The sequence below is a fragment of the Odontesthes bonariensis genome, chromosome 6 (genome assembly GCF_027942865.1).
Source record: "Odontesthes bonariensis isolate fOdoBon6 chromosome 6, fOdoBon6.hap1, whole genome shotgun sequence".
In the NCBI taxonomy this organism is placed as follows: domain Eukaryota; kingdom Metazoa; phylum Chordata; class Actinopteri; order Atheriniformes; family Atherinopsidae; genus Odontesthes; species Odontesthes bonariensis.
The window spans coordinates 6,927,753-6,941,501 of NC_134511.1; the positions used below are offsets into that span (position 1 = coordinate 6,927,753).

The 13,749-nt window shown below is 39.2% G+C and overlaps 1 protein-coding gene across 1 annotated transcript in view; it reads left to right on the forward strand.

Moving 5' to 3' along the window:
- Positions 1 to 13,749, forward strand: part of znf608 (zinc finger protein 608) — an 80,766-nt gene that overhangs the window by 42,834 nt on the left and 24,183 nt on the right. Inside the window, exon 3 of the mRNA XM_075467192.1 lies at positions 11,748 to 11,835. Within this exon, the coding sequence (XP_075323307.1) occupies positions 11,748 to 11,835 (88 nt within the window). The remainder of the gene's footprint in view (positions 1 to 11,747; positions 11,836 to 13,749) is intronic.

The following is a 13,749-nucleotide window of genomic DNA, read 5'->3' on the forward strand; positions in this document are numbered from 1 at the left end:
AAAATGCATTAATGGGCAATAAAATATTTATCTGCGTTAAATAATTAACTAGTTAACGCGATAATAACCAGTTAACTCGTCCAACCCTACTCGAAATGTTAAAAAAAATCTTGAATTTGATGCAGAAAGACACTCAAAAACGCTGTTAGAGCAGTAAAGAAAGAATAAAAGTTACAACTAACAGCCAATGTTATCTCCAGACAGATCATAAAAATGAATAAACTAAGGGCTGTAATGCTGCCAGATGGTGGTGACGTAGGAGAAGTTCAAACCTCAAGGAGTAAAAAAAAAAAACAACAACAACTGTGGTGGACATCCAAAGAGGGAAAACTGGAGAGAACTCTCCTTCAGAAATGATTTTAATATCTGGGTCATGTGACTTTAATGTTTTTCTTCAAAAAAGGCAAAAACAACCTCAAGCGTCATTCTGAATTTTTTTGCATTCTGAAGAGATTAAGTCGTTTTAAAGTCGTGGCGTGGTCACATCATCCAATTTTACACGGCAAACTGTTTTCACCAGACTTAACCCCTGACTCTTCTGACTGATCTTTATCAAGCATCTCCAGCTCTCATCTTCTAATTAACGTTACGTTATCATACAAGTGGCTCCCGGTTATTCATTATTCGATCTGTTTTGTTTAAGTGGCTGTTGAAAAGAGAGTGGCAGTTTCTCTCCTTCATTTTTCCTCAGTGGGTCATGATTTGACATGCCAGAAACATCAGAGATATCTACATTCTCTCCAACTTTTAACCAAGTTCTGCTCCGTTTCCTAAGCAGACCACAGCATCTACATTTTGCTAGCCTGATAGCCAGGGACTCCCAGGCCGCGGATCAGAGCGCCTGATGATTCATCCGCCACCGCTCTTTGATAGGCCCTTAACGAGGACAGAACTCAGAACCACAGCCTCTCAGCGGAGGTGTAAAACCTTCCTGCAGGCTCTAAATGAATAAGTCCCATCTCACTCTGCCAGCCGCTGGTACTCCGATGTTCACCGGCGAGTTTGGCTGAGAGGCGTTTGCTTCTCAGCCCAGTATTAATTAACAGGAGCTCCTCACTCCACTCAGGCAGGAGTGAAGAAGAAAAAACACAAACACGGCACCGGGGAATATAAATCCCCAAACATGGCGCTCCTAAGCAGGCTGCGGAGATGGAGGGAGGATTGAAAGTAGATTATACATCTTCTGCCTCAGTCTGCGGATAAAACATATCCAAACAGGCCAAAGAGAGAATAAAAACACTGACATTTGGTTTCGTCCACTTCAGGGACTCTAAGCACGTTAAAACCAGAAATAAAATGGAGGTGATAAAGCCCAGAATTAATTAAATAAGTCCTCTGAAATGGGGAGTGGAAGCACAAACCTCCGTGGAGGCTTTACACACCTTCGAAATGTTACAGCAACAGTAAAAAGAAAAAAGTAATTATGTGATGAGGAGTAATTAGTCCATCATCAGGTAAGTAATCAACAACAATTTTGATAATTGAGCAATCATCTAAGTCACGTAGCAAATGAAAAGGATTGTTTTGTCCTTCCTAAATGTGAGAATTGGTTGCTGTGTCAACTGATGGTTATTTGTTTGGAGAAAAAATAGTCATTCGAAGGTTATTAATTTCAAATTAACTCGAATTCACAGAGAACAAAATGGTGCTCTTAATATTGAAAATCTACTTAAAACTGGATGATATCTTCTTTCAATCCTTTCAGCTAACTAAAATCTGGTAATGTTATCAACGTATTATTCACGTTTAGTCATTTATCTGACGGGTTATTCAGGAAGTTAAGTAGAAAGAAAAAAACTTGTATGAGCATTAAATCCACCCAAAGGACAAATGGAAGTAGAACAAGATAAAGAAAAAGTAAAGTGAGTGTTAGTACTTATTTGTTTCTCTTTATATTCTTTTATGTATTTTAATGCTTCTTCCACTCCCTGCTACAATGCTTTTATTGTCTGTAAAGCACTTTGAATTGTTTGTACGTGAAATGTGCTATACAAATAAATTTGATTTGATTTGATTTACTTGTGTTTGGGGAGCTGAAGTGTTTTCTGCAGAAAGATTTTAATCAACATACTTTCACTCCAGAACTTTAAATAGCTGTTTGTCCATCGCAGAAAAAAAAGCAGCAGGTTCACAACAAAGAATAAAGACATTTTAAGCTTCAAGGCTCCAAAATAGCTCTCACCTGTGGGTTGATTGCATCTTTTCAGTACAAGTGTATGACTAAAAGTTATCACAAATTCAGTGAAAGACTTCTCAGCGCTGGGAGCTCAAAGTTCACGGCGCCTCCTTCATTCTTGGACGATTCTTCGGGGTTGCAGTGAGGTCACGGACAGAGTCGAATGGGCTGTTTTTCTCTGGTTAAAAAAACCCTCTGACCCTGGCTAACATCTGTTTTTTGAGTGCAATGAGAAAGTGTTTAATCAGCATTCATGACTGTGCAGTAGTTGAAGGTTTTTTATCTGCTTTAGCTCAACACACCTTGGTTTAACGCAGTCATTTTCAATGAGGAATCTGCGCTTTGGGGCACACAAGCGTGGGCAAAGCTGACATTTTATCTACAGACACAAATGTTTTTATCGACTCGAAGGCCTTGGATGGAAGCTGACAGCAACAATAGGAGAAGAAATGTATTCCTTTTACCTGACTCCAAGACGGTTAGCAGCTTATTCTATAAGTTCTGTTGTGTCAACTGATGTCTGTGGTCTCTTAAAAAATAAGAAACTAGTTAAATGACCTCAGAAACTCGTGCTAATCAGAAACTGCTACATCAAACAGTCTGCAGGATGCAGTGCAATCCCACCCCTTCATGTTGTTTTAGTTACAGACCTCTTGAGTACTGGATGTTTCTGGACCTCTCTGAGATGCACTGTGACCCCAGAGGATTACGATTAAACTAGGGCTGGGCGAGTTAACTCGTTATTATCTTGTTAACTCGTTGATCATTTAACGCCGATAAATATTTTATCGTGCTTTAACGCATTTTTTATTTATTTATTTATTATTTTTTGTGGCTTTTGTGGCTTTAATGGAAAGTTCAGAGAGACAGTAAGCAGGGGGCAGAGAGAGGGGGAACGACATGCAGCACAGGGCCGTCCGATGCGGGACTCGAACCGGGGCCAGCTGCAGCGAGGACTATAGCCTCTGTACATGGGGCGCCTGCTCAACCCACTACGCAACGGACCACCCCTGTTTTATTATTTATTTTAATATTGTAAAAGTCTGTTGCTCACAGGCTTTTATTTTGTAAAAGTCTGTTGCTGTCTGCTGCGGAACCGGAAAAGAAAGTAATCGGCGGATCCACCAAACATGGAGAAGGGTACGGAACTTTTACTCGGCCATTTTCATTTTAAAGTTCTTCCAGACGGCGGAGTCGACAGAACCAAAGTCATCTGTAAACACTGCCAAGTTGAATTGTCTTCTCAGCGTAGTAGTTCCAGTCTAAAATATCACTTAAAGGCAAAACACACAACTGATAGCAGCAAGTCATTCAAGGAAACAGACAGTGGAGCGAGGCTTCTACATAAAAACTACAGAAAGATGCTGATGTTAAAAGTGTGTTTGCACAACAAATGTTATGGCACTTTCATTCATATGGCAGCACATTTAAAATAAAACTAAATGCTAAAAGCTATACACTACTTTTGGATTCATTTTTGGATTTTGCGTACAAATGTGATTAATCGTGATTAATCAGGGAAATCATGTGATTAATTAGATTAAACATTTTAATCGTTGCCCAGCCCTAGATTAAACACATTACTGCCATCACTACGGGGAAAGGATTCTCAAGCCTGTGCAACGATTTCAATCACTTACACGGAGTACTAAACTGTAACTGTACTAAAGGCATGTTGAAGGCGATATGTGAGAAGTGTTTTTCCCCTTCTGAGTTATGACCAGTTAAAAACAAAACAACGCTTCCCTGAAACATTTTTGTCACTTCCTGGTTAGGTTTTGGCGATAAGGTTATTTTTGTAAGTAAAGGTTGGAAATTATCAGGATCTCATTAACTTTATGGACGCCCATTTTTACAATTCACATGCAGTTGGTCGGGTGATCACTGGAGGTAGCGCATCCCTTAAACGTAATTCTAAGTTGTTTTTGGCCTGCGTGACTAAGCGAGGACGCTTTTTGTTGGAGTTAGGCACGCTACATCTACGCTGCGATGCGTCATAGAACCAGAAAAATACCACACCTGTATCACACAGCTATGAAGGCTTGTTTGATCACCATACAGAACTAATATCGATTCAATGGATGTTTGCCGATATCACAAATTCTGCCTCGATACGATTTCGATTCGATTAGGTTTTGGAGCCAGCGTATTGGCTCCTGAATCGAATCGAATCAGTCTGAATACTTAAAGCAGACATTGAAATTAATTTCATTTGAACAAAAATAGACTATGAAGAGCTGCATTCTCTTTATTAAGCTTTAAAATGTTCAAATAATGTAAAAGAAAACTGAAAGAACAAATTTCTATTTTTATACATTAAAGCTGGCTACTGTATAAACCGCGCCATTTCGGAGTAAAACGATTAAAAAAAAACGTGTAGCTTTGACCTTATTGGTTTCACAACCAATTCGCACCTTGATTCATGATTCATCCGCCTGTGGTGGATAAATAACCCACAGGTGACAAAACCATACAGGACAAGCAGGTGGGTTTTAACTCCAAAAAGGACATAAATTCCTGAAACTCACCATTGGTAACTGTTCGGATTAGAGGCAGCATGTCTATTAGATCTATGAAGAAGACAAGTAACCTTCCATTCAAGCACTCAGGGTTATTGCTAATATTATATTTGGATAAACAGAGTCACATTCTGTAATGAGTAAACAGTCAGTGATGTAAAAAGGAAACTAATAAATCATCCGTTGAGAGAGATGTGGGACGAAGGCAGGATACAAATGAAGAAAAAAGAGGTTGAGTGCACCAGCTGATGGATGGATGGAAGAGGGACAGAGAAGTGGGAAGAATGGTAAAAGAGGCTCGGTCTGAATTAAACTTCCACATTAAAGAAGAATGTAAAGAGGAGAAAGATGGAGGAGCATTTCATCACCAGTCGTCGGAGAAAGGGAGTCAAAAAGAGGAGAGAAAAAAAGACTAAACACTGTTTTCCTTCCTGCGGCTCAGGGATGATTGTTCGGGAGGCGGGGTGATAACTGGAGCCTTCTCCTTATGGCAGCAGTGGGATACGAAGAGGGGGATGCAGGTTGCATGATAATTAAGCTGAATACTAATTGGACAGACAGAAAGAAGAAGAAGAGCTTCTCCTCTTTCTCCTCACTGCAGGAAACCAGACTGATGAGCGCTAATCAAACAGTGATTGGCTTGATTCTTAATTACAAACTGTCTGTGTGTCTGTCTGGATGCACGAGATTGAGTCAATTACAAGTAAATGTTAGAAAGTGATTGCTGTCTTGTAAACATATGAAGTGTTATCTGCAGCAGTGTGTATACAGAGGAGCAGATGAGGCCACGAACAAACCCTGAAACCGCTGAGATAGTGATGCGTAGAGTCTGAACCTTTCGGGCCAAGGACTCTGATCGCTGCTCTCCATTTTTAACACAGCTGTTTGTTTGTTTGACGCCTCTGTGAAGCAGAACTAGACAAAGTGCACCCAGGATGTTTGTCTCCAAAGCTTTAGAGGCAGACCTTGAAGGTGTCTAAATGTCACAAACACTCTGAAGAGCACGACGTTGGCATCAACACTCGCAGTTACAGCAACAAGACACAAACGGGTGAGCTATCGAGTGTTTTGGCATCTACCAAGAAAAAGATAAATAAAAGATAGAAACTCTGTCATGATTCAGACCCAGATTGGCTTTAGGGAACATTTTAGTGAGGAGGAAAACTCCCTATGATGACAGTTAATCTACATCATCCTACATTCTTTAGATAAGAGATAGCACGACTAGTATCCAATCATGATTTTGTGATACTCTCTTCTGTGCTGTTCTCTTGCCAAAATCAATCCATAGGTAATTTGTTCAAAGAATAAGTTACCCCTAGTGGTCATTAGTGGTCTAGCGTCCATTAATGGAACAGTTGCATCGCACAAAGAATGTATTTTAGCCCTGATAATGTTATTAAAACCTAACCAAAAAGAGGATTTTCTAATCCTAACCAGGGATGTTGTTGTTGTCTAAGCCCAACCAGGAAAGATGAAAGGGTTTTTAGTAAAGCGTGTTTTTGGTGGTGCATACAATCACCACCCTGTACTTTATAATTATGCTGGGTTTGATCTCGGCATTCTGCAGCTTGTGAACGGCAGCCAACATTGACTTCACAGTACTTGGCCTCTTGGTATTTTTAATCTGCACAAGAAGTGGATTTGAATAACGGGCAGAGCTGCAGCGAGCAGGTCCGTCTCTACGGGCATCTGTAGGTCAAATTATTATAAACTCTACAAAAACATCAAAAACTGCTCTAAAGTAGAATAAGTTAAACCTGTCCAGTTACATTTGAGTACACACAACACTTCCTACGGTGTAATTTTCTCTGTAGTGACACCTACTGTTCATGTAGACTGCAGTGAGTCTGATATAAACGGTTATAATGCTGTACTGGTGTCACAGTTTTAACGAGATGTGACCACTGTGGTGGGAATAAGCCGGTTTTAGGAGGAGTTTGGCTTGTTAAAAGGAAACGCTAAAAAAACCCCGATATTTTCTCTGATGTGTAAATGCTGAAATGAGTCGTATTTCCCTCCTGTCGCCTGTAGGGGGGGGTCATAGTTCAGATGGTGCCCCTGTGGACTGTATTTTTTGACCGCTTGTTTTTTACTGCATATACTTAAGCACTGAAGGAATTCATTAATTAATCTGCCAATTTTCATCTTACTTCATTAGGTAAGACTTTGTTTTATCTAATAATGAAATTGTTAGAAAATAATTATAAAAATAATTTATAAATAATAAATAAAAGAAAAAGAAATAAAACAATGAACATCCTCTCCACATATATGTGAGAGGCTCATCTCTCTGCGCTGCAGGACTGAGAGGTTCAGCAGGTCCTTTGTTCCCACAGCCATAAGGCTTTTAACAGTGACTGCTGAGTTCTTCTCAAATTGATTGATTGATTTTTATTTATTTATTTATTTATGTAGTAATTTATTATTATTATTATTATTTATTAGAATTTGTATCATTATTGTTGTTGCTAATATACAATCATTGTAAATATTTATATTTTTTTTTAGCTACTTGACTAATTTGAATTTCCCCCATTGGGGGATGAATAAAGTATTTTTCTATTCTATTCTATTCTATTACCAAAACTGACGTTGAGCAGATGGTAACTATTTGCTACTGCCGTATAAATGTGATGTAACCAGGTGTCCCTTCTCATGTGGGACTATGTTTTGGTTTCAACCCAGCTAGCTGGGATAACTCTGCCATGTTGCTGCGGTGTGTAACCCTCGTTATTGTTATAACCTGCGATGTGCTGTCCATTGCATCATTTCCCGATAAAGTTTGAGCTAGCCGTGAAACATTGGAGTTTTAGTCTTTTCTTTGAAGTAGAAGTAACCACGGTAACGTCTTCAGATGTTTCGTCTAATTTGATAAAAAATTTGATGTATGTTTGCAAAAACATCAGAAATTGAACTTTTCTGAGATAATGACATCAGTAAATGTGCGTTTTCTATTTTTTTAATTTTTTTATTTAGTTTGACAATGAGTGAAATGAGTAGCAATCCTTTTTCTCTGTGTGCTTTTCTTAGAGTACTTCATGTTCACGCTCTGTCAGCTTCCCGACATCAACCACATCACATCAGCTGCACTGTCAGCCCGACCGGCACTGCTGCTGCTGAACCTTCCTGTTTTCATTGACTTGCGCGCCACACACGAGTCTTTGTGCGCCGCTCGGTTTAATCAGTGCTCCTCGGCTGCATTTCAGGGGTCAGATGTATGAATGATGCATTTTCCACACATGAAGTGGTATTTATGAAAAAATAATGAGTGGTAAGATTGCATGAATGTCTAATGAGCTTACACACAGTTCTGTGCAGCTACCTGCAGGGAACACGACGCGTACTTTGATGGTAAAACATAGTTTTATGTTTTTTTCATTTATTTTACAGCCTTTATTTATTTTGATCTCAGCTTAGCTGTGAAGTCTGTTCCAAGGTGAGTCTCGTAAATGGATCGTTGATCTTTCCTGCGTTTAATGATGATTGAAATCTGGCCGTGTGCTGTTGGAGAACCCCTTGGATGTGGTGCAGTCAGTTAAGCTGCACTTGTTTCCATTCTTCTCCCTGACAGGACTAATGAGGCACGAAACGGATCTTTGGGGTATTTCTGTATGTTTGCGGTGGCTGTGAGAGCTGAAATGAGGCTTACGAACAAGCGTTCGGTGCCACCAATGACTGAGATTTCTAAAGCAGAAATGGGGATTAGATAACACAAAGCACATTTCTGTCATTGTGCACAGTTTTAGTTGAGATGACGTTGTGCATCTATGTGAGAAACTTTAGATTTACCTGCTCATTGCTGGTTAGTTCTACGATTATTTGAACAATTATGCAGCTTTAAGATTGTCCAGGTTTGTAATTGAATAGATAGATTTTTCAGAGGCTGTGTAGTGTTGTCTATTATGTTGAGCAACTCTGGGGACTCCAAAGCTGTGTCTTTGTGGAGGATATTCACAAGTTTCCAGGTTACATGATCATGACGGGGACACCAAGAAACACAACCAAGAAACATTTTCTGATGTCTTTAGTTTGTTTCAGGCCCTCGATGAGTATTTTTGCTCCATTTGAGGCTCAAAGCCTCCCATAAGAGGTTGAAATTGACTCTAATGCATGCACAAAAATGAATGATAATGGGGGGTAAAAAGGCACAACCTCCAAGGCTTGAAGTGGGTTGAGGAAAGTCTGTGACGGTCGGCGCTCCTTGGTCTTCTTTGGCCTTCTAGTCGAAGCTTTGAGGTGTGTTTTGGGTTCATCATCCTGCTGCAGGATGAGTCTTTTCTGGATTTGAAGGTTGGATTTGATTCGCTGCAGGTCTAAAACAACAGACTCCTCTGTTACTACCAAAGATCACTAACTGGAATTTCTCAGAAACTTTGCTAACTTTGTTCCATCTTTTATTGTGAACTGCTGGTACGTCTCAGGAGCTCGTCCTTGTTTCCTAAATGAGAAGATGTTTAGAGACGCTCCTCGTCCTTTTAGACTCATCGAGACAACCTTTTTGCAACAGGAGTTTTGCTGATTGGACTCCAGTGTGGTGTAATCAGTAAACTCAGTGTCTGTAATGAGCCTGCTTTTCTATTTCTCGGTAAACAAAGCTTCATGTGTTGTGTAGTGGCGATTGTTTGTCAAACCAAACATCCTAAAAGTTCAAACAAGCCACTATTGAGCTGGGGTTGGGTTTTCGTAGGCAAAAGAAGTCCAATGTCCATTTTATTCTGTTTATTTATCCAGCTGGCAAGCAAATAATACAGATCAAACTTTTCTTTGTTCTCTGCTGCTTCTCCTGCTCTGGTAAAAAAAAAAATATAGGCCCCACCCCAATCCATACCGGTCCTATACCAGTCCCTATACTTATAGGAAATGGACACACAGTTCTTCCTGTCTTACAAAGAAAGGAAAAACAAACAATTATTAACCTACAAATAAACTCTGTAAATAACCCCACAAAATATAAAGTCAACTAAAAATCTCTTACAACTTAGATCAAAAAACAAAAGCTAACTTAATCTGATTTTACAAGCTCAAAAAGTGGTAAAAAAATAATTTTACCGAAACCTCCCGACAAAAAGCTCCTCCAACGGTGTGTTCTTAATCTCTCTAATTAATGGGAGGGTCTAAAAGTTACCAAAATAATCTAAACAATTTCAAATATAAAAATGAATTACAGATTTTGATTCCAAACTAACTAAAGTATATTCTAATTGCCTTAAGAAACTAAATGTACAAACATAAATGGCCACAACATGTTGATTTTCTGATGCTGTTCAGCAGCATTCAGCAGATCCAGTTTCAACTTTAGAGCTCAATGCACTGCACCTTTGGAAACTTTCCATCTTTAAATAATAGGTCAATACACGGAAAAAAACATCTCAGAAGATTTACTTAAAAAACCCTTTGTAAGTATTTACACTCAAATGATTTAAGTAATATTTAATGCTGCAATATCAAGTAAATTTTACCATAAAACATAACAGTTGTGAAGATATTAAGTAACATTTACTTAATTACATCTTAGTTTTAAGTTATATTTATTTAAACAAATTAAGTAAAGTCTACTTGTTTTTCATAGGCAGGAACATAATTTTACTCAAAATTTTAGGTAAATTTTATATATCTGTAGTATTTGCTGTTATGAAGTAACTTAGTAGATTTTAAAGATACACTTTCAGGGTAAAGTTTATGTAGTATTTCTAGGTTTATGTACATACAACTATTAAACATTTAAATTGTATGAGGAAACCTAAGTAAAACTTACTCTTCCCCCATAATTCATGTATTACGTTAATAAAATGTTTAATTTTACTTAAGAAGCTCTAGTTCTTACTGAATCTTAAAAATACAAGGTAGAAATGATGACTCTAATAGAGTTTACTTCACCAAAAAGTCACTTTTTTTCAGTGTAGACCCCTCATTGCCAAGTTAAAATATGTTTTATCAACCCCTGAAGTGTCATGGTAGTATTTCAAATGAGAATTGGCAGGTTAAAGTTGTGTAATAATCCAATCTTTCCAGTTCATTAACTGGAGATATTTAACTGACTGAGATTTTAGGGCCTCAGCTTGAACACATCCGGCTCTTTGGCCGTGTTTCCCAGCTCTCATTTATCTGTGAGTATTCTGTGAAGGTGGCAGCCATCAGACGTAATTGAAGAGCGGGGAGTCGTGTGTTGCAGTCAAACCTTGTTTGAAAGCTGTAATGTATCCAAAATTTGATTTGCCTGGCATTCGCCGCTGGCGCATCACAAAACAGAGGTTAATGGTTTTCAAATGTCAGTCTGAGAGCGTGAGGAAGAAGAAGAAACAGTGAGTGGAAGAGTGAGACGCTCACTTCTGATGGCTGAAGGGCAGAGCTGGAAGGCTGAACACACAAAAACCTGACAGGAATGCAACGCTGCATTTTTATCGTGGGATCTTCCAGAACAAAATCAGCCTGAGCCGTTTCACAGAGGCTGTAAATAACAGTTTGTGCCACTTTGAAAACAATTTGAGCCTTTTAGAGGTGCGAAAAAACAACTTTTCATTTCAAGTCTGTTAACTGCTGCTGCTGCTCTCAGACATCTGCTCATCAGAGGGACTTCTCCCCCTTCTCAGGCGCAGAGTGCTCATTTCGTTGTTTTGTGCTACCAGCACATTGGTCTCTTATCAGTGTCCTTTTTCATCAGATACAAGCGAGAACAAAGAAATGAGAAAATGTTGCTGCTTTATAAGCCCCCCGAAAAGGGGAGGAAAAGGTGAGTATCTCCTATCAGACTGTTGATATCTTGTTAAGTAACTTGTCTTTTGTTTCTGCATTTTTAACACAGCTGTCCCACTTTGTAAAGTGGAAATTCAACAGAAACCAGCGTTTAAAGATCTCATTTCCTGCAAATCATACTCAATGTATGCACGCGTGCTGTATGTGCTGCATTTGGGAATAAAATGTCACAAAGAATCCAGGCACAAAGGTGCATTTTCTGATTAATGTTTCTGTTTTAAGTCCTGGACTGTGTGCCCCTCTGGTCCCTGTAAAACCAGTACTAACTTGCAGTCTGTGTCCCATGTCATTGACAGGTGTGTTGGTGGTGAATGTGACTTGGCGGAAAAGAACCTACGTGGGGACTCTGTTGGACTGCACCAAACACGACTGGGCTCCTCCAAGGTATTGAGTATTTTAGTGCATCACTTATTTCATCCTTCCTGACTGAACAACTGAGAGAGTTTCTATCTACCGATGACATCATATCAGACTTTCAGTCCAGCTTTAGAAAAAGCAAACAGGAACCATACAACTACAGTGGCTTTTGAACGAGGTGATTTCACTGAATCTTTTGAAAGCAATCAGCACTATTCAGCCATCTTTATTAATCTGCATGGAAAGGCCTGATCTTAAAGGTAGAGAGGGTGTCTGCTTCCTGAACCCAAACTGGCAGCTGGTTCCACAGAGAGGGGCCTGATAACTGAAGGCTCCGCCTCCCATTCTGCTCTCAGAAACTCTGGGAACCACAAGTAAACCTGCAGTCTGAGAGCAAAGTGCTCTTTTGGGAACTGGGAGATCTTTGAGATATGATGGAGCTCGGTCATCAAGAGCTTTATATGAGAGGAGAATTTAACAGGGAGCCAATGAAGAGAAGCTAAATCTCTCTCTAAATACTCCCAAACTACTTTTTTATGCTCTTGATGCACTGCTCTGCAGCTTTTTCTCCATCTAACGGAGCTGTTTGTCGGCTCGAACCTGTTGATGCTGCCAAACCCGTTCTTTGTGTCAACAAAGCAAAAGTCGGGATGTTTGCAGGTGTAGAAATAAAACGTTACTTTTAACGGTTATTTCTCTCTTTTAAATTCTTGCATTCAGCAGCAGGTGTCAGAAAAGTCTGGAACTATTTTTTTTCCTTTGAAGAAACAAGTCTCACCTTCCCTTCAAGGTCAAACAGAAACTTGTTGCTGCTTTTTGTTTAGGAGTAAATGTGTATTTCCGCCACAGAAATCTTCCCTGTGGGAACAGAAGCCTTTTATAGGAACTGAATTCCCTTACTTGTGTTTTAACTGGAGGAGACAGAGATTTAGTTTTACCCTCGAAGAGTCCATGCTGGCTGTAGGGTTCATAAACCTTTGATCAAGATGGAGCAGCCCATAATATCAGAACATCAGCAGACTCGTTTCATGTTTAAATCCAAGTCGCTGGACTGACTTTAACCTCAGAAAGTTTCAGGACATTAGTTCCTTGAACTTGAGAAAGCCAAAAGGATGTAACGGTACACAAATTCTCAGCTGGGATTTTAATTTCAGGTTAAAGTCTCTGATATTTAAGGAAAGAGAAATTGGTTAAAACCCCAAACTGCCTTTCCAAGGTCAGATATATTAATTGAGTGTTGAAATTACAGCATTACAGGGCAGATTCTCGGGTCCAGCTGCTGAATACATGAGCGAGTGTGGAAAAGCAGTGTTCAGATGCAAAGAGCTGCAGTAAGACGGCTGATACTTTAAATAAATCCATAACTGAACATTTTTACCATTTGATTTAACATTAAACAGAAAAAAACTAGGGCTCGGCGAGTTAACTCGTTATTGTCGCGTTAACTTGTTAATTATTTAACGCCGATAAATATTTTATCCCGCATTAACGCAGGTTTTATTATTTATTTTATTATTGTAAAAGTCTGTTGTTCACAGGCTTTTATTATTGTAAAAGTCTGTTGCTCACAGGCTTTTATTTTGTAAAAGTTTGTTGCTGTCTGCTGCGGAACCGGAAAAGAAAGTAATCTGCGGATCCACCAAACATGGAGAAGGGTACGGAACTTTTACTCGGCCATTTTCATTTTAAAGTTGGACATCACCGCTACAGGTGCTCCTCGGTCTCTGTGTGAAGCTCACGGAACTAACCGGCGCTACTTCCTGTTTTACTTGTTTCAACATAAAAGCATGTATTTCAAAATAAATTTTGAAAAAACTCCTGCATTTACAGCCAAGTTGAATTGTCTTCTCAGCGTAGTAGTTCCAGTCTAAAATATCACTTAAAGGCAAAACACACAACTGATAGCAGCAAGTCATTCAAGGAAACAGACAGTGGAGCGAG